A 19,739-nucleotide genomic window follows, 5' to 3' on the forward strand; every position below is an offset into this window, starting at 1 on the left:
GATAACAATTGAGTTGGAGAAAGGTAGACTGATGTAAGGAATAAAATAGGAGGGAAAACAGATGGAGTTGTTAATGAAGTGGATGTAAGTAATGAAAGAAAGAAAAGAGTCAGTGATGATTCAGGTGGACCAGTGACATCAATTAGAGTTGCCACATGAGATGAACCTTACTTGTCATGGCCAGACCAGATGACTTCATAGATACTTTAAAACTCTGACATTTTATGATTTTGGGATCTATGACAGCACCCTTATTTATAGATTGAATGATATCTTTCTGCTCTTCCCCAGCTGGAAGAGAAAGAAAGTGCATACAAATAACCAGCTTATTACTTCTGAATATTGCTGTGCCATAGGATGGCTTCCAAAATGGCCCTTGCTCACCTCTTCACCCTCATCTCTGTGCTCTTGTCTCATATTGCTCATGCCATATCATACGCCTTTCATTTCCTGAAATCACAAGCTTACTCAACTCCCAGCCCAACTGCTACTAACATCCTACCAGCCCAGCTTTGAATTCAGTGTGCCTCCTATTTGCCTTTCCAACAATTGTAGAATGTTGTGTCCTCCTGAATTTTGCCCTGCCTTAGTTGTGCTTGGATTATGTTCTCCGGGTTTTTATGCCATGTCCTATTACATTCATATTGAAGATTCTGTTATCTTATTGATCACATGTTTGAATTTAAAATAGAGACTTTTGGGGTGCCTGGGTGGTGGTTGGTGGTGCCACTAACTCTTGGTTTTGGCTCAGATCCTGATCTCAGGGTCGTGAGATTGAGCCTCCTGTCAGACTCCGCACTCAGCATGGAGTCTGCTTCAGATTCTCTCTCCCTCTGTCCCTCCCACTCGTGCTCTCTCTCTCAAATAAGTAAGTAAAGCTTTAAAAAAATAATAAAATAAAATAGGAGAGACTTTTGGAAAGGTTTTTGATTTCTCTAGCATGATCTTAATGTTATTCACCACGTATAATATCTTACCTGTTCCAAGAGAACCATGTTTTAATTTTCAGGGCACATCAGCATTTAGGAGTTCCTTTTATCAGGAATCATGAAGTTTAGTTTCCACTGAGATGGCATTTGTTAATGTTTTTGAGGCACATGTTCTCAGACCAGGTTACATTTTAAGCCTTCTTATCCCCTATCAGTATATGTTTATAATGAAAATCTGAGAAATTTTTGGCAGTGTTTTCTGTTGGAAGATTTTCTTATACCTGCTATGCTAGTTGAATATTTTGTCTGATCCATATAAAGTCTGATGAGATCTGTTTTGAGCTCTCTGTAAACAGGGGTGAAATTAGAATAAGGTGGTCTCTTTGACTGCTATAATTGTTGGTAGCATTCTCTGGATGCCTTGGCAGTGTATCTTGCTCCAACAGCAGCTGTTTCTTCTGGGCCTGTAAAACCTTAGAAGACATGTACTAATTTAAAATTAAATTGCACATAAGTTTATCAGACAGAATGTTCATCCACTCATTCATTCAAGCTAAAGGCCTTAAGACTCTTGTTTTTAATTACGTTTTCCACTGCAAGTCAACTTTTTTTACTTTTGAGCTTTTTCACAGTAACAGAGAATGCTTTAGAAATTTAAAAAATCATTTTGTCTTTTTTGCATGATTTATGAAAATAGTGATTTTAAGTTTGCATTTATTTATTTTTAAGTAGCATGGAGCCCAACGTGGGGCTTGAACTCAACAACCCTGAGGTCAAGAGTCGGACACTTAACCGACTGAGCCACCCAAGTGCCCCCCCTTTTTTGTAAAGATTTTTATATATTCATGAGAGAGAGAGGCAGAGGGAGAAGCAGGCTCCCCAAGGAGCAGGGAGCCCAATGCGGGACTCGATCCTAGGACCCTGGGATCATGACGTGAGCCGAAGGTAGATGCATAACCATCTGAGCCACACAGGTGCCCCACCCAGGTGCCCCTTAAGTTTGAATTTTTAAATTTTAGTTAAATATATTATGAAATAAATTCAGTGAATTTCAATATATTATTTAATTTACTTTAAAAACTATGCATGCCCTTTTTTTATTTTAGCCATTCTGACAAATACAAGGTGATACCCAACTGTGGCTTTGATTTGCATTTCCCAGATGATTGGTGATGTTGAGCATCTTTTCATGTGTCTTGGCCATCCATATGTCTTCTTGGGAAAAATGTCTATTCAAGTCCTCTGCCCATTTAAAAAATTTTTATTTTAACTTTATTTTTTATTTGAATATAGTTAATATACAGTGTTATATTAGTTTCTCAAGTGTACATTATAATAATACAACAATTCTATACATGACTCAGTGCTCATCACGGTTAAGTGTACTCTTAATCCCCTTCACCTATTTCATCCATCCCTCCTCCTGCCTCCCCTCTGGCAACCACCAGTTTGTTCTCTGCATATGAGTGTTTTTTCGTTTGTCTCTTTCTTCCTTTGTTCATTTGTCTTATTTCCTAAATTCCCCATATGAGTGAAATCATATGGTAATTGTCTTTCCCATTTTTTTTAAGATTTTATTTTTAAGTTATCTCTGCACCCAACGTGAGGTTCAGACCAACAACTCTGAGATCAAGAGTCGCACACTCCACCAACTGAGCCAGTGAGGTGCCTCTGTCTTTTCCATTTTTTAATCAGCTTGGGTTTTTTGGTGTTGAGTTATGTAAGTTCTTTATATATTTTGGATATTAACTCCTTATTAGATACATCATTTGCAAATATCTTCTCCTTTCAGTAGGTTGCCTTTTTGTTTTGTTGATGGTTTCCTTTGCTGTGCAGAAGCTTTTTATTTTGATGTAGTTTATTTTTCCTTTTGTTTCCCTTGCCTCAGGAGACGTACCTAGAAAAATGTTGCCATGGCTGATGTCAGAGAAATTACTGCCTGTGTTCTCCTCTAGGATTTTTATGGTTTCAGGTCTCACATTTAGGTCTTTAATCTGTTTTGAGTTTATTTTTGTGTATGGTGTCAGAAAATGGTCCAGTTTCATTCTTTTGCATGTAGCTGTCTAGTTTTCCCAGCACCATTTATTGAAGAGAAGCTGTCTTTTCACCACTATATATTCTCGCCTTCTTTGTCATAGATTAATTGAACATATAAGTGGGGCAAATAGGCTCTCTATTCTGTTCCATTGATCTGTGTGTCTCTTTTTGTGCCAATACCATACTGTTTTGAATGCTACAGCTTTGTAGTATATCTTAAAATCTGGAATTGTGATACCTCCAGCTTTTTTCTTCTTTCTCAAGATTGCTTTGGCTATTCAGGGCCATAAAAAAGGATGAAATCTTGCCATCGGTGACTACATGGGTAGACCTAGAGGGTGTTATCTAAGTGAAATAAGTCAGACTGAGAAAGACAAATGCCATATTATTTCACTCATATATGGAACTAAAAAACAGGAGAAATGAAAACAAAAAACAGAATCAGACCTATAAATCCAGAGAAGAAACTGATGGTTGCCAGAGGAAAGGGGGGTAGGAAGATGGGCAAATTGGTAAAGGGGAGTGGGAGTGGGAGATATAGGCTTCCACTTGTGAAATAAATAAGTCACAGTAATAAAAGGCACAGCATAGGGAATATAGTCAGTGATATTGCGATAGCATTGTATTGTGACAGATGGTAGCTACACTTAATGAGCATAGCATAATGTATAGAGAAGTTGAATCACTATGTTATAAACCTGAAACTAATGTAACATTATATGTCAACTATATTCAAGTTAAAATATTAAATAAAAATTTCTTAAAAGAATAGAATTTACTTCAAGCAAACTAACCATGACTTTCTCCTATTTGACTTCAAACCGAAACATGTTTTTTTGTTTTTTTTTTTAACCTTGGAATTCTTTTTTTTTTTTTTTTTAAGATTTTTTTTTTTAAGAGAGAGAGCGAGAGCAGAGGGAGGGTGGAGGGATAGGGGGGGAGACAAGCAGACTCCTGGATGAGTGGGGAACCTCACCCAGGGCTCTATCCCAGGACTCCAAGATCATGATTTGAGCTGAAATCTAGAGTCGGACGCTTAACCGACTGCACCACCTAAGCACCCCCAAACCTAAACATATTTTAAAAATACATGTACAGGGGTGCCTGGGTGGCTTGGTTTCGGTTCAGGTCATGATCTCCAGATCCTGGGATCAGGCCACGAGTCAGGCTCTGTGCTCAGTGTGGAGTCTGCTTAAGACTCGTTCTCCCTCTCGGGACACCTCGGTGGCTCAGTCGGTTAAGCATCTGCCTTCGGCTCAGGTCATGATCCCAGGGCCCTGGGATCCAGTCCCGCATTGGGCTCCTTGCTCAGCAGGAAGCCTGCTTCTCACTCTGCCTCTGCCTGCAGCTCACCCTGCTTGTGCTCTCTCTCTCTGACAAATAAATAAATAAAATCTTTCAAAAAAAAAAAAAAGACTCTCCCTCTCACTCTGCCCCTCCCCACTGCTCTTGCTCTCTCTCAAATAAATAAATTAAATCTTAAAAAAAATTAAAAAATACATGTACAATGTAAGTTTTATGTAAATTTAACATGTAAACATATATATATGCTTTAATGAGATCACAGAAATAAAAAAATTAGGGGCGCCTGGGTGGCTCAGTCGTTAAGCGTCTGCCTTCGGCTCAGGTCATGATCCCAGGGTCCTGGGATCGAGCCTCGCATCGGGCTCCCCGCTCTGTGGGAAGCCTGCTTCTCCCTCTCCAACTCCCCCTGCTTGTGTGCCCTCTCTCGCTGTGTCTCTCTCTGTCAAATAAATAAATAAAATCTTAAAAAAAAAAATTGAAAAAAAGACTGCATGCATTTATTTACTTTGGTTATATAAAAACAATTTGACAACAATAAAAATGAAATTAAAAAAATGAAAGTTTGGGGTGCCTGGGTGGCTCTTTCAAATTAAGCATCTGACTTCAGCTCAGGTCTTGATCTCAGGATCCCCATGTTGGGCTCCTCGCTTGGCGGGGAGTTTGCTTGTCTCTCTCCTTCTCCCTCTGCCCCTCCCCCTGCTCATGTGCTCTCTGTCTCTCTCTCAAATAAATAAGTAAAATCTTTAAAGAAAAAAAATGAAGGGGCACCTGGGTGGCTCAGTCGTTAAGCGTCTACCTTCTGCTCAGGTCATGATCTCAGGGTCCTGGGATTGAGCCCCATATTGGGCTCCCTGCTTGGCGGGAAGCCTGCTTCTCCCTCTCCCAACTCCCCCTGTTTGTGTTCCCTCTCTCGCTGTCTCTCTGTCAAAAAATAGGTAAAATCTTAAAAAGAAAAAAAAAGTTTTATCATGTTTGATTTAAGGCCCTGCATTTAGATTGATTTTTTAAATATTTGTTAGGGGGCACCTGGATGGTTCAGTTGGTTAAGTGTCCAGTTCTTGATCTCAGCTCAGGTCTTGATCTCAGGGTCATGAGTTGAAGCCCTGCATTAGGCCCCATGCTGGGTGTGGAGCCTACTTAAAAAGTAAATAAATAGGGGTGCCGGGGTGGCTTAGTTGGTGATGGACATTAAGGAGGGTACATGGTGTAATGAGCACTGGGTATTATGTAAGACTGATAAATCACTGAACTCTACCTCTGAAATCAATAATACATTATATGTTAATTAATTGAATTTAAATTAAAATATAAATAAAAATAAAGTTGCAGTTCATTGCCATTAAGTACATTCATAACAGTCACCACCATCTGTCTCTGGACATCTTTGCATATTGGAAAACTGAAACTCTGTACCCATTAAATAACTCCTCCTTCTCCCCTCCCCCTAACCCCTAGCAACCACCATTCTGCTCTGTATATTTATGAATTTGACTATTCCAAGTACCTCATGTAAGTGGAATCATACAGTATTTGTCTTGTGTAACTGACTTTATTTAGCATAATGTTTTCAGGATTCATTCATCAAATCTTATTGTAGCAAGTTTCAGAATTTCCTTCCTCTTAAAGGCTGAATAATATCCCATTGTATACCACATTTTGTTTATGTTTTCATTCATTGGTGGACACTTAGGTTGCTTCCACCTTTTGTCTATGTATGTGGGTGTACTGTAATATCTCTTTGAGATCCTGCTTTCAGTTTTTTTGGACATATACCCAGAAGTGGAATTGCTGGATCATATGGTAATTAATTTTTATCTTTTGAGGAGCTGCCATACTGTTTTACACAGCAGCTGCACCATTTTATATTCTGACCAACAGTGCAAAAGGATTCCAGTTCCTTCACATCCTTGTCAACCTTTATTATCTGTTCTTGGTTTTTTTTTTTTTTAATGGTAGCCATCTTTAAAAGGTGTGAGGTGGTATCTCATTGTGTTTTTCATTTGCATTTCCCTATTTTTAAAAAATATTTATTTATTTTTATAAAGAGAGGGAGAGTGCAAGCTGGGGGAGGGGCAGTGGGAGAAGGAGAGAGAAAATCTCAAGCAAACTCCTTGCTGAAGGCAGAGCCCTACGCAGGACTTGATCACATGACCCTGGAATCATGACCTGAGCTGAAACCAAGAGTCAGAGGCTCAACTGACTGAGCCACCTGGCGCCCCTGCATTTCCTTATTGGTTAGTAGTATTGAATATCTTTTCATGTGGTTATCGGTCATTTGTATATCTTCTCTGAAGAAAAGTCTATTCAAGTGCTTGTCCATTTTTTCATCAGCTTGGTTTTGTTGTTTTTGTTGAATGGTAGGAGTTCTTTATTCTGGATGTAACAGATAAATTATTTGCAAATATTTTCTCCCATCCCATGGTGTGCCATTTTACTCTGTTGTGTCTTTTGATACACAAAAGGTTTTCATTTTGATGTAGTCCAGTTTATCTATTTCTTTTTATTTTGCCTACACTTTGGGTGTTATATCCAAGAAATCATTGCTAAATCCAATGTCATAAAGATTTTCCTCTGTGTTTTCATCTAAGAGTTTTATCATTTTAGCTCTCAATTTTATGTCTTTGATTCATTTTTAGTTAATTTTTATGATGAAAAGGTAAGAGGCCAGCTTTATTTTTCTGAGCACCATTTGTTGAAAAGACTGTCCTTTCCCCGTTGAGTGATCTTGGCAGTTTTTTTGAAAATCAGTTCACCAAAATGTGAGGGTTTATTTCTGGGTTCTCTATTCCATGGTTCTGGTCTATATGTCTATCCTTATGCCAATACCATATTGTTTTGATTACTGAGACTTTGTAGTAAGTCTTGAAATCAGGAAGTATGAGTCCTCCAACTTTATCTTTTTCAAGATTAGTTGGCTAATTGGGATCCCTTGAGATTCTACATGAATTTTAGATAGGTATTTCCATTCCTATAAAAAAATAAATAAACACCGTTGGAATTTTAATAGAAATTGCATTGAATCTGTACATTGCTTTAGATAGTATTGTCATCTTAACAGTATTACGGCTTTTAGTCCTTTAACATAGGATGGCTTTCCACTTATTTATGTCTTTTTTTTCTAGCTTTATTAAGGTATAATTGACAAATATGATTGTAAGATATTTAAAGTGTGCAACATGGGGGGTGCCTGGGTGTCTCAGTCACTGAGCGTCTGCCTTCGGCTCAGGTCATGATCCTGGGGTCCTGGGATCGAGCCCCGCATCGGGCTCCCTGCTCCGCGGGAAGCTTGCTTCTCCCTCTCCCACTCCCCCTGCTTGTGTTCCCTCTCTTGCTGTGTTTCTGTCAAATAAATAAATAAAATCTTAAAAAAATAATAAAGTGTGCAACATGGGTACATTTACATTGCAAAAGGCTTATTTATGTCTCTTAATTTCTTTCAGCAATGTTTTGTAGTTTTCAGTGTACAAATCTTTTGCCTCCTTTCTAGATATTTTATTCATTTTGGTGGTGTTGTGAATAGAGTTTTAAAAATATTTTCTTTTGGATTGTTCATTGCAGTAGTATAGAAATACAATTTTGGGTGTTGGTTTTATATCCTGCAGCTTTGCTGTATTCACTTATTAAGTCTAACTTTTTTGTGTGGATTCTTTAAGGTTTTCTACATAGACGATCATGTCATTCTACAAGCAGATAATTTTACTTTTTCCTTTCTAATTTGGATGCCTTTTATAGTTTTTTTTCTTTCCTAATTGCTCTGGCCAGAACTTTCAGTAATATATTCAGTAGAAGTGGCAAAAGCAGGCATTCTGTCTTGTTCCTGATCTTACAGAGAAAGCTTACAATCTTTTACCATTGAGTTGGTGTTAGCTGTGGGTTTTTCATATGTGCCTTTTTCATGTTGAGGAAATTCCCTTATAATTCCCAGTTTATTTTTTTAAAATAATTTTAGCCATACTGTCACTTTATTTTCATTTTCTTTTTTTTTTTTTAATATTTTATTTATTTGACAGAGAGAGACAAGGCGAGAGAGGGAACACAAGCAGGGGGAGTGTGAGAGAGAGAGAAGCAGGCTTCCCACGGAGCAGCTTCCCAGGATGCGGGGCTCGATCCCAGGACCCTGGGATTATGACCTGAGCTGAAGGCAGACGCTTAACGACTGAGCCACCCAGGCGCGCCTCATTTTCTTTCTTTCTTTTTTTTTTTTTTAAGATTTTATTTATTTATTTGACAGAGAGAGAGCACAAGCAGGGGGAGTGGCAGGCAGAGGGAGAAGCAGACTCCCCGCTGAGCAAGGAGCCGGATTCAAGGAGCTGGATTTGGGACTCGATCCCAGGACCCTGGGATCATGACCTGAGCTGAAGGCAGAAGCTTAACTGACTGAGCCACCCAGGCATCACTCCCAGTTTATTTTTTATCATTAAAGAGTGTTTTGTCAGATATTTGTTGTGCATCAGTGAGACGATAATGTGGTTCCCCCTGCTTCGTTCTGTTAATGTGTATATTGCTTGATATTCTGATTTTAATCCACCCTTGGATTCCTGGGATAAATCCCACTTGGTCATGGTATATAATCATTTTAATATGTTGCCAGGTTTTGTGTGATAGTATTTTTTTGAGGATTTTTGTGTCTGTATTCATAATGAATATTTTCTTTCCTTGCAGTGTCTCTAGCTTTGCTATTGGGTAATACTGACCTCATAAATGAGTTAGGAAGTGTTCCCTTATCTTTGACTTTTTGGATGAGTATGAGAAGGATTGGTGTTAATTCTTTAAATGTTTAGTAGAATTTACAATGAAGACATCTTGTCCTGGGCTTTTCTTTGTTAGGAGATTTTTGATTACCAGTTCAATCCTCCTGTTTGTTATAGATTGTTGAGATTTTTCTATTTCTTCTTGAGCAAGTTTTAGAAGTTTGTGTATTTCCAGGAATTTGTCTATTTCATGTTTTTTTTTTTAAAGATTTTATTTATTTATTTGACAGAGAGAGACAGAGAGAGAGAGGGAATACAAGTAGGGGGAGAGGGAGAAGCAGGCCTCCCACAGAGCGGGGAGCCCGATGCGGGGCTCAATCCCAAGACCCTGGGATCATGACCTGAGCCCAAGGCAGTAGCTTAACGACTAAGCCACCCAGGCGCCCCTATTTCATGTTTCATATAGGTTATCCAATTTGTTGACCTACTGCTTTTCATAGTATTCTCTTATAATTCTTTTTATTTCTGTGTATTCCATTGTAAATGTCCCCACTTTAATTTTAGTAATTTAAATCTTCTTTTTTCTTAGTCAGTCTAGCTAACAGTTTGCTGATTTTGTTGATCTTTTCAAAGAACCAACTTTTAGTTTCACTGATTTTTTTTCTATGCTTTATTTTATAGTTTCTCTCCACTCTGAATTTCCTTATTTCTGCTGCTTTAGGATTTAGTTTGTCCTTTTTCCATACTTCCTTAAAGTGTACAATTAGCTTATGAATTTGAGACTTTTCTTCTTTTTAAAAGTAGGCATTTATAGTTATAAATTTCCCTCTAGCACTACTTTCAGTACATCCCGTAAGTTTTGGTGTATTGTGTTTTTGTTTTCATTCATCTCAAGATATTTTCTAATTTCCCTTTTGATTTCCACCTATACATTTAAATCAATATTATTGTAGTAAGTTGTTGGTAATGATGTTTTACAATGATTTTTCCAGCATTTTTAGATTTTATATACCCAGATAGGGTGCCTTGCATCATAGTTTTAAAAATTTCAATGTGTTATTTTTTTCTTAGAAGTTCCAAATTTTTTTCAAGTCTCCCTGTTTTGTTTTGTTTTGGTTGTATCTTACTCCTTTATTTATGCTTTTGAGTCCTGTTTTTATGTCTTTGTTTTAAACATTCTGTTCTAGGGATGCCTGGGTGGCTCAGTCATTAAGCCTCTGCCTTGGCTCAGGTCATGATCCCAGGTCCTGGGATTGAGCCCCATATTGTGCTCCCTGCTCAGTGGGAAGCCTGCTTCTCCCTTTTCCACTCCCCCTGCTTGTGTTCCCTCTCTCGCTGTCTCTCTCTCTGTCAAATAAATAAATAAACCCCCCCCCAAAAGTTCTGTTTTCATTTTATAATAGTTCTTAATCTTAATATCTAACCCTTTGTTTGAGCTATCCCCTGATAGCACCCATGCTAAATTGTTTCATTGTATGTTTTATAATTTTATGTTGTATACTAATGCTTAGTGGGATTTTTTTTTAAAGATTTTATTTATTTATTTGAGAGAGAGAATGAGAGACAGCACAAGAGGGAAGAGGGTCAGAGGGAGAAGCAGACCCCCCGCTGAGCAGGGAGCCCGATGCGGGACTCGGTCCCGGGACTCCAGGATCATGACCTGAGCAGAAGGCAGTCGCTTAACCAACTGAGCCACCCAGGCGCCCGCTTAGTGGGATTTTTAATTATGGAAATTCCATGAGGCCTTGGTTGTCGATTTAAGTTGGTACACATTTCATCTGTCTGCCTGAGTGACAGGAATATGTATTTTAAGTGATCAAAGGAAACTCCCACATCCCTCAAGCTAGAACGCAAGCTTCATGAAATTAGGCGTCTTTGTTTTATTTACCATTGTATTCCAAATTGTCTACTACAGTGCATGCCATTTACTAGGTAGCCTACCTATATTTGTTGAACTGAATTTATCATCTTTGTTTGCTGGTGGGTGGATTAATTTTGACAGATCCATAGTTTTTTGTTTTTGTTTTTTTGACATATCCACAGTTTCATTGAGGAAGTAGTAAGGGACTGTTCTATCAATAATGGCTACAGTTTTCTTTTGAATTTTTGCCTATTTGTTGCTAACATGACTTTTACCCCATGCTATGCAAAAAGATAATTCTAGTCCTGTTATGGTGAATGAGCATTTGTCTCCTTCCTGGGTCTATTTTTGTTTCAGAGCCTTCACATTAGTTGAGTTTGGCTCTCTGAGCCATCTTCAATTTGTTTTTCACTAATCTTCAAGTTTATCTTTTTATGGAGGAGGAGAAGGCATATTTTACATAATTTTTTTAAATAAAAATAATCAGATTAAGCTCTGAAGGTTAAAACCCAGCTTGGGGTGCCTGGCTGGTTCAGTCAGTGGAGCGTGTGACTCTTGATCTCGGGGTCATGAGTTCAAAGTCCACATTGGGTGGAGTTTACTTAAAAAAAATAAAATCTTTAAAAAAATCATGTATTCATATGATATAGTTTAGTAGTGAGAATTTAGGTAATCATCAAACATAAGGAACGATAGGTGAAAAGTAGAAGAGATTAGCAAAGGGAAAGCATATGTGATTCTTTTTCAACCTAAAGACATTTTTCTTTTTTTTTTTTAAAGATTTTATTTATTTGACAGAGAGAGAGACAGCGAGAGCAGGAACACAAGCAGGGGGAGTGGGAGAGGGAGAAGCAGGCTTCCCGCTGAGCGGGGAGCCCGATGTGGGACTCGATCCCGGGACCCCAGGATCATGACCTGAGCCGAAGGCAGACGCTTAACGACTGAGCCACCCAGGCGCCCTAAAGACATTTTTCTGATTAATACACTGACTGTGGGCCTACTGAGGGAGAATATAACTTAATGGTTAATTTCTTTTTCATTTTAGTGTAATGCTCATTAAAGTATTTTAAAATGAAATTTAAATGCTCTTATCGGCAAGTATTGGGATTATCTTTGAAAAACATTAAAGAAGAAAATTAACTATTTAATATCATAACATTACCAATAAATTCAGTAGACTTCTTTTTTTTTTTTTAAAGATTTTATTTATTTATTTGAGACAGAGAGAATGAGAGAGACAGAGAGCACATGAGAGGGGGAAGGGTCAGAGGGAGAAGCAGGCTCCCTGCCGAGCAGGGAGCCCGATGCGGGACTCGATCCCGGGACTCCAGGATCACGACCTGAGCCGAAGGCAGTCGCTTAACCAACTGAGCCACCCAGGCGCCCTTCAGTAGACTTCTTATTCATTTGATATGATACAAATTAGATGGAACATGAATGTAAACAGAAAATTACCACCTTGAGTACCTTAAAGTTATAAAGAGCTTGTTTTCAAAGATGTAAGTTCTTCCTTATATTGCCGTTTGTGATCATGTTGAACTACTATCTGTGGCTGATTAAAGAAGAGTATGAATTGACCCAACATTTGGTATTAAGGTGCTTTTAGTTCTGTTGTTAAAAATGGGGTCATGTGACATAATGGTGACTAAATTTTGCTTCTTTGTTTTACAGTTCCAATTCCTGGCAGATTTGATCGGCGAGTATCAGGTATGTATTCTCTTTCGTAACATACTGCTAAAATGCTGTTTTAAGATGGGATTTTTTTTTAAAGATTTTATTTATTTATTTGAGAGAGAGAATGAGAGAGAGAGCACATGAGAGGGGGGAGGGCCAGAGGGAGAAGCAGACTCCCTGCCGAGCGGGGAGCCCGATGCGGGACTCGATCCTGGGACTCCAGGATCATGACCTGAGCTGAAGGCAGTCGCTTAACCAACTGAGCCACCCAGGCGCCCCTAAGATGGGATTATTTTAAATAAAAATAAACTGATCTTTTAAATAAAAAGGTGAGTTAGCAGCATTACAGAACATTATAAAAATTACCTGTAATTCCTTCATTCTGTTTCATTTTGAGTTCTGAGAATATATGTACATATTTGTCTCATTTATGTCATTAATATTTTCCCATGTTTATAATTATGGCTTCTAAAAACTACCTTTTTTTTTTTTTCCAACGCTTCCATACATCACCCGGTGCTCTTCACAATAAGTGCACTCCTTAATCCCCATCACCTGTTTAACCCATCCCCACACACACCTCCCCTCTGGTAACCATCATTGTCTTCTCTGTAGTTAAGAGTCTGTTTCTTAGTTTGCCTCTCACTCTCTTCCCCCCCTTTGCTCATTTGTTTTGTTTCTTAAATTCCACATATGAGTGAAATCATGTGGTATTTGTCTTTCTCTGACTGGCTTATTTCACTTAGCATTATATTCTATAGCTCTGTCCATGTCATTGCAAATGTCAAGATTTCATTCTTTTTATGGCTGGTAGTAGTCCATTACACACACACACACACACACACACACACACCACATTTTCTTTATCCACTCATGAGTCGATGGACACTTGGGCTGTTTCCATGATTTGGCTATTGTAGATAATACTGCTATAAATATCAGAGTGTATGTATCCCTTTGAATTAGCATTCTTGTATTCTTTGGGTAAATACCTATTAGTATTTATAGCTGGATTATAGGGTAGTTCTATTTTTAACTTTTTGAGGAACTTTCATACTGTTTTCCAGAGTGGCTGTACCAGTTTGCATTCCCACCAACAATGCAAAAGGGTTCCCCTTTCTCCGAATCCTTGCCAACACCTGCTGTTTCTTGTGTTGTTGAGTTTAGCCATTCTGACAGGTGCAAGGTGGTATCTCATTGTAGTTTTGATTTGCATTTCCCTGATGATAAGTGATGTTGAGCATCTTTTCATGTGTCTGTTGGCCATCTGGATGTCTACTTTGGAAAAATGTCTTTTTGTAAAACTACTTTTCATATTATTATTATTATTTCTGGTATTCTAAATTATACTGTATTAACTACTTGCATACATTGTTGAGCCACTAAAACTATTTACTCAGTTATAGTGCTGGGTAGCATTCTCTGGTCAGAGACTGAGCATTGCCTGAATTTTTTTCTGTATATTGCTTTCCAGAGGCAGTCTACAGAATAGGCTACAGGGAGAAAGGCACCCTACAAAGGCTTCTCTTCCATCACCATCTCACTAACATAGATGGTGCCTATTACTTTAATTTAGATGTAAAATAGTACTTCAGATTGTTTTATTTGGCACTCCTTTGATTATTAACAAAAATGAATATTTTCCAAATATGAGAAATCTATTTTTATTTTCTTAACGGGAATAGTTTGGCAATATTTTTCTCTATTATGATCCAGATTATTTTTTTATAAGTTTGAGTAAATTTCTTTTTTTTAAAGTTTGAGTAAATTTCTATCATGATTTTTAAACTTTTGAAAATTTTAAAAAAGATTTATTTATTTGAGAGAGAGAGAGAACATGAGCAGGTGGAGGGACAAAGGTAGAGGGAGAAGGTAGAGAATCGCAAGCAGACTCTGTGCTGAGTATGGAGCCAGACACGGGGCTTAATCTCACGACCCTGAGATGAGGACCTGAGCTGAAACCAAGAGTTCAGCCGACTGAGCCACCCAGGTGCCCAACCTTTTGAAATTTTTAATGCAAAATTTTCCTAGTTGGTTGTGCTACTTATTTTAGTTTTGCTATTTTTTTTTTGTTGTTGACTCAAAACTTTTAACATATGACTGGTTCCATGAACACTGCCTGGCACATAGCAAGCACTCACTAAATATTAATTGAATATATATATATATACATTTTTTTTAAAGATTTTATTTATTTATTTGACAGAGAGAGGCACAGCGAGAGAGGGAACACAAGCAGAGGGAGTGGGAGAGGGAGAAGCAGGCTTCCCGCCGAGCAGGGAGCCTGATGTGGGGCTCGATCCCAGGACCCTGAGATCATGACCTGAGCTGAAGGCAGACGCTTAACGACTGAGCCACCCAGGAGCCCCTATATATATACATTTTTAAATAATTGCTCTTAAGCTGAGAAGGTCCACCTTTTTTTATAGAGCTGATAAATATATTTTCTAGAAGTTTCCTTATAATTAAAATGTTTGACTTTTGGATATGTCTAGAGTTTATTTGATTGTACAGTGGGAATGTTAATGTGCTTCAAACTGCGATGTGAGCTATATGTATCACATCATTCTTTCATATCCCCTCATTCTGGAAAGGTTTCTTGATTTTAAATTGTAGTGAGACTAGGAATCCCTTTTCTTTTTTTCTTTTTTTTTTTTTTTTTTAAGATTTTATTTATTTGCGAGACAGAGAATGAGAGACAGAGAGCATGAGAGGGAGGCGGGTCAGAGGGAGAAGCAGACTCCCTGCTGAGCAGAGAGCCCGATGTGGGACTCGATCCCGGAACTCCAGGATCATGACCTGAGCCGAAGGCAGTCGCTTAACCAACTGAGCCACCCAGGCGCCCCTCTTTTTTTTTTTTTAAAGATTTTATTTATTTATTTGACAGAGAGAGACACAGCAAGAGAGAGAACACAAGCAGAGGGAGAGGGAGAAGCAGGCTTCCCGCCGAGCAGGGAGCCCGATGTGGGGCTCGATCCCAGGACCCTGGGATCATGACCTGAGCCGAAGGCAGATGCTTAACAACTGAGCCACCCAGGCGCCCTAGGAATCCCTTTTCTATCTCTCAGTCCTCTTCTTTGAGAAAATCTGCTCATTTGTGTTTCAGAAAGCCTTTGGTAAGGTTGTACACCAAAGTCTGTTGAAAGGAGATTGAAAAAAATATGTTCTTACGTGTAGAGAGACATTATAGAGAAGAAATAGAGTGGGGATTAAAGGTTGGTACGAGATCCATGAGCTATTATCTTCCATTTTTGTTCATCCTTGCCCTATACCCCCTTTTCCTAAATGATTAGTAATATCTCTTGACATCTGTAGGACAGATCTGGGAAATGGAGCGTACAGTGACGTCTCCTCCAGAGGTCACGGATGGTGTTCATGAATTGCTGCTTAAGCTTTCTGTCAGTGTTGTTCAGGCCTTGAACTCTGTGGAGAACTCAGACAAGTACATGGTATTATCCCTCCTCCTTAGATTTAACAATCTTATTGAAGATTTTAAACTTTTTAATATTATTCAAATGTTAAGTTAAAAGATTCTTAAAAGAATCCAAAATGATTATGCAGGAGAGAAAATAGCTTGTAGGAATAGCTAATGTTTTTTTTTAATCCAGACTATGTGCTAGGTGCACAATTTTAAGGTCTCTCTAAATGCCTCCCTTGTGTCATTGAACATAATCCTCACATTAACACTATGAGGTACATGCCATGATTACCCCCACTGTACAGATGCAGAAACTGAGGACAAAGCAGAAGTCAAGTCACTTGGAACAGTCAAGGTGATAATGTGTCCAAAGGTAGCATGGGTCCTAAGTACTACCCTTCTTGTCTCTAAGGATCCTTTCTTATATCCTCTGGACCTCTTGGTCAGTTTTCATCTAAATCTCCTAAATTCTCAGCCTGTACACTCTTCCCTCTCCAGCCTTTCATCTTCTGGATCTAGCTGAAGGTTGGCTTGCCCTGCAGTCTTCTCAAATGGTGATTCTTCTCTTCCACCTTTCTTGTAACACGGACGGGAGATGGGTAAATGTTTTTATACTCCTTAGTGCTTTCAGACTATTCTCTCTACCTCCTCCCTATAACCCTCACCTTCAAACCTCACATTATTATATTCTATCAGCCATTTCCCCTCCTTGTTTTAGTTATCTAAAAGTGCCTGGGCTGTTTTCTTCTGATTTCCATATAGATGATTCTTTCAATGTCTTGCCCTTCCATTCCTTGACCTCTTGTCTTCCACCCTACTTTAGCTACTCCTCCCCCTGGTCATACTCTGGAATGACAAATATTACAACTCTTTTTTTTTTTTTAGGGATGGGGCAAAGGGAGAGAGAAAGAGAATCTTAAGCTGATGCAGGGCTTGATCTCATGACTCCCGAGATCATGACCTGAGCCGAAATCAAGAGTCAGATGCTTAACCAGCTGAGCCACCCAGGCACCCCAAGCATTACAGTTCTTCATACTCAATCAGTGATCCTAATCTCCCACCACCTGCTATTGTCTGGGCTCTTTTGCTGTCCTGCTCCAACCCTGACAACTTGATCTTCCTTTTTGTTCTTCGCTTCACCTTTTACTAACCTCAAATTCCTTGATCAGCGATTATAACCGTTCTGTGGCACATACCCTCAATTTCCTTTTTCATTTTTACTTGCTTGGCTAAACTATATTCTGTTTAAGCCCAGCTGTCCACTTATTCTGATTCTGTACCACAGCAGTACTTGATTGAAGGAAAATACACAGCCCTGTTGACTGATCTTACTTCCAGTACCTGATCATTCACCAGTAGGCTCTGGATGCCAGCAGTCACACTGTGTCTCTGTACTTTCGCTCCCCTGTTCTCCCAGATAAGCCTTTCGTACCTTCTTTCTCCCAAAACCTGCACCTCCTCCTTAATCTTCATGCCTGGCAGATGATTTTGTTCTTAACGAAGAAAACGGAAGCAACAGAAGATAGCTTCCATAGGCTCCCACCACATCTATCCTTCCTTACCTGCCTATGAGTCCAGTGTCCACCTGTACACTAGTTCATCCCTTCATCCTTCCCTCAGTTACCTCCTCTTTATCCTGCATACTCTTTATCTTTCAGTGGGATTATTCTTCTCAGAGGAGAAACACAGCATTGACTTCCAGTTCTTAAAAAATAAAATAAAGCTTTTTTAAACCACTCTTCCCTCTACAGCCACCACCCTTTTTTCCCTCCATATCTTTATAGCAAATTCCTTGAAGGAGTTGTCCACCACAATTGTTGTGTTTAAGTTTCTCTTCTATTCTCTCTTGAGTCCAGTCTAATCAGACTTTTGCTCCCATATCTTATCAAAACTATCTTTGTGGATTGCTTATTCACATCCTTCAGGCCTTCATTTGAAAGACACCTTCTCAGTTAGGTCTTCAGTAAGACCCAACACACACACACACACACACACACACACACGCACGCACGCACGCACACACACACACACACACACACACACACACACACACCCTATCTCCCTCACTTTATTTTCTCCTTACTGTCTCTCTCCCACTCTCTCCCCCTGCTATTTGTCCTATTTATTATCTAGTTCCGTATGCTGGAGTGTAAGCTCCAATCAGACAGAGAAGTGTCATCTGTTTTGTTCATTGATGCATATATTAACACTTAGAACAATGTCAGTAAATAGGGATGGATGGATAGAAGAAAGGAAGAAAGGAAGGGATCAGAAATCAGGAGGAGAAATTACTGTGGGCAGAAAAAAATCAAGAGACATTTCTTTGAGGGAGGCAGAAATTACACTGGAATTTGTAAAACATGGTTACTGTTTGGCTAGTACCAAGAAGAATGCATTCTAGGTGAAAGAATGTCTTAAGACTCGAAAGGGGATGAACTGGATCTGGCTGCTCTGGCTGTGGGTGAGGAGATAAGATTGGAAAGAGAGGTAGGGAATGGTGTTCCTTACGTGATCCAAGGATTTCAGCAATAACTAGCTGTGTGAGGACATGTGCTGTGTCAGAGACTTCAACAACAACTCAGCATGTCTGACTGAATCATAGTCTGGAACATGAAGCAGCATAAAAGAGCTAGCAGTTGTTGAGTATCTCCTGTGAGCCCAGCCCTGTGTTTTAATTTTTTTTTTTTTAAGATTTATTTATTGGGGCACCTGGGTGGCTCAGTTGTTAAGCGTCTGCCTTCGGCTCAGGTCGTGATTCCGGGGTCCTGGGATCAAGCCCCATGTCTGGCTCCCTGCTCAGTGGGGAGTCTGCTTCTCCCTCTGCCCTTTGCCCCTCTCCCTGCTCGTGCATGTGCATTCTCTTTCTCAAATGAATAAATAAAATCTTATACATACATATATATTTATTTATTTGAGTGGGGGCAGAGGGAGAGGGAGAATCTCAAGCAGACTCCCCACTGAGTGGAGCCTGATGTGGGGCTTGATCTCACAACCCTGAGATCATGACCTGAGCTGAAATCAAGAGTCAGGTACTTAACTGACTGAGCCACCGAGGTGCCCTGCAGCCCAGTGTTATAAATGTCTCCTCCTATTGTTAACCTTTTACATGATTTTAGTATCATTATGCCCTCTTACCCCTGAAGAGACAAGGATCTGGGACATAGAGAAATAGTGAATGAGTGGTGGGTGGATCCAAGCTCAGACACCAGTGCATGTAGTAGCTTCAGAGATGAGCTCTTCCCCTCCTTGATGTTCGCTCTCCATTGCAAAGCAAGGAATTGAAAAGCTGTGCCGTCCAAGTTTAAGTTCTAGCAGAACAGTCCTATTACATGTGACAAACTCATTAGATGACGAGAGTTCATAAATTCTTTAAAGGCAGCTTTCTTGAAATAGTCCTAAAGTAGTATTAACTGCCTTTGAGTTTGAAATGTTAGTCTGATTTGTTAATTAAGAAACTTCATCCCCAGAAAACCCTTTCTTTTATTAAATACGTGTTGAAGCTTCAAAGCATTTTAATCAGAAATTTGTGTGTTGACATCATGCCACATTTGGGCAGGGAGTATCTGACTCTGGTGATGACTGACCAGTCAGTAGAGTCTGGTGCCATGGTGGTCACTCATGTCTGCATGATAGGTGCTCTTCCTTCCCCAGGTGTCCCTGCCTTTTAAGGCTTACATGTTTATAATGGACTGAAATACTGATTTTTATCTTGCTATCCTTTCACAATATTCAGTTTTTTTTCCACCAATAGCTATCTTCAGGTGAAATATTACCAAGCATTACTGGAAATAATTTAGAAACCCAGTGTTACATACTGAATTGTG

The 19,739-nt window shown here is 39.2% G+C and overlaps 1 protein-coding gene across 3 annotated transcripts in view; it reads left to right on the top strand.

Moving 5' to 3' along the window:
- Positions 1 to 19,739, top strand: part of PRKAR2A (protein kinase cAMP-dependent type II regulatory subunit alpha) — a 118,879-nt gene that overhangs the window by 54,815 nt on the left and 44,325 nt on the right. For all 3 annotated transcript variants that reach the window (XM_021686932.2, XM_044921687.1, XM_044921689.1), the window contains exon 2: positions 12,495 to 12,530. In XM_021686932.2, coding sequence (XP_021542607.1) covers positions 12,495 to 12,530 — 36 coding nt within the window. The remainder of the gene's footprint in view (positions 1 to 12,494; positions 12,531 to 19,739) is intronic.

The sequence above is a fragment of the Neomonachus schauinslandi genome, chromosome 1 (assembly GCF_002201575.2).
Source record: "Neomonachus schauinslandi chromosome 1, ASM220157v2, whole genome shotgun sequence".
NCBI classification, from domain to species: Eukaryota; Metazoa; Chordata; class Mammalia; order Carnivora; family Phocidae; genus Neomonachus; species Neomonachus schauinslandi.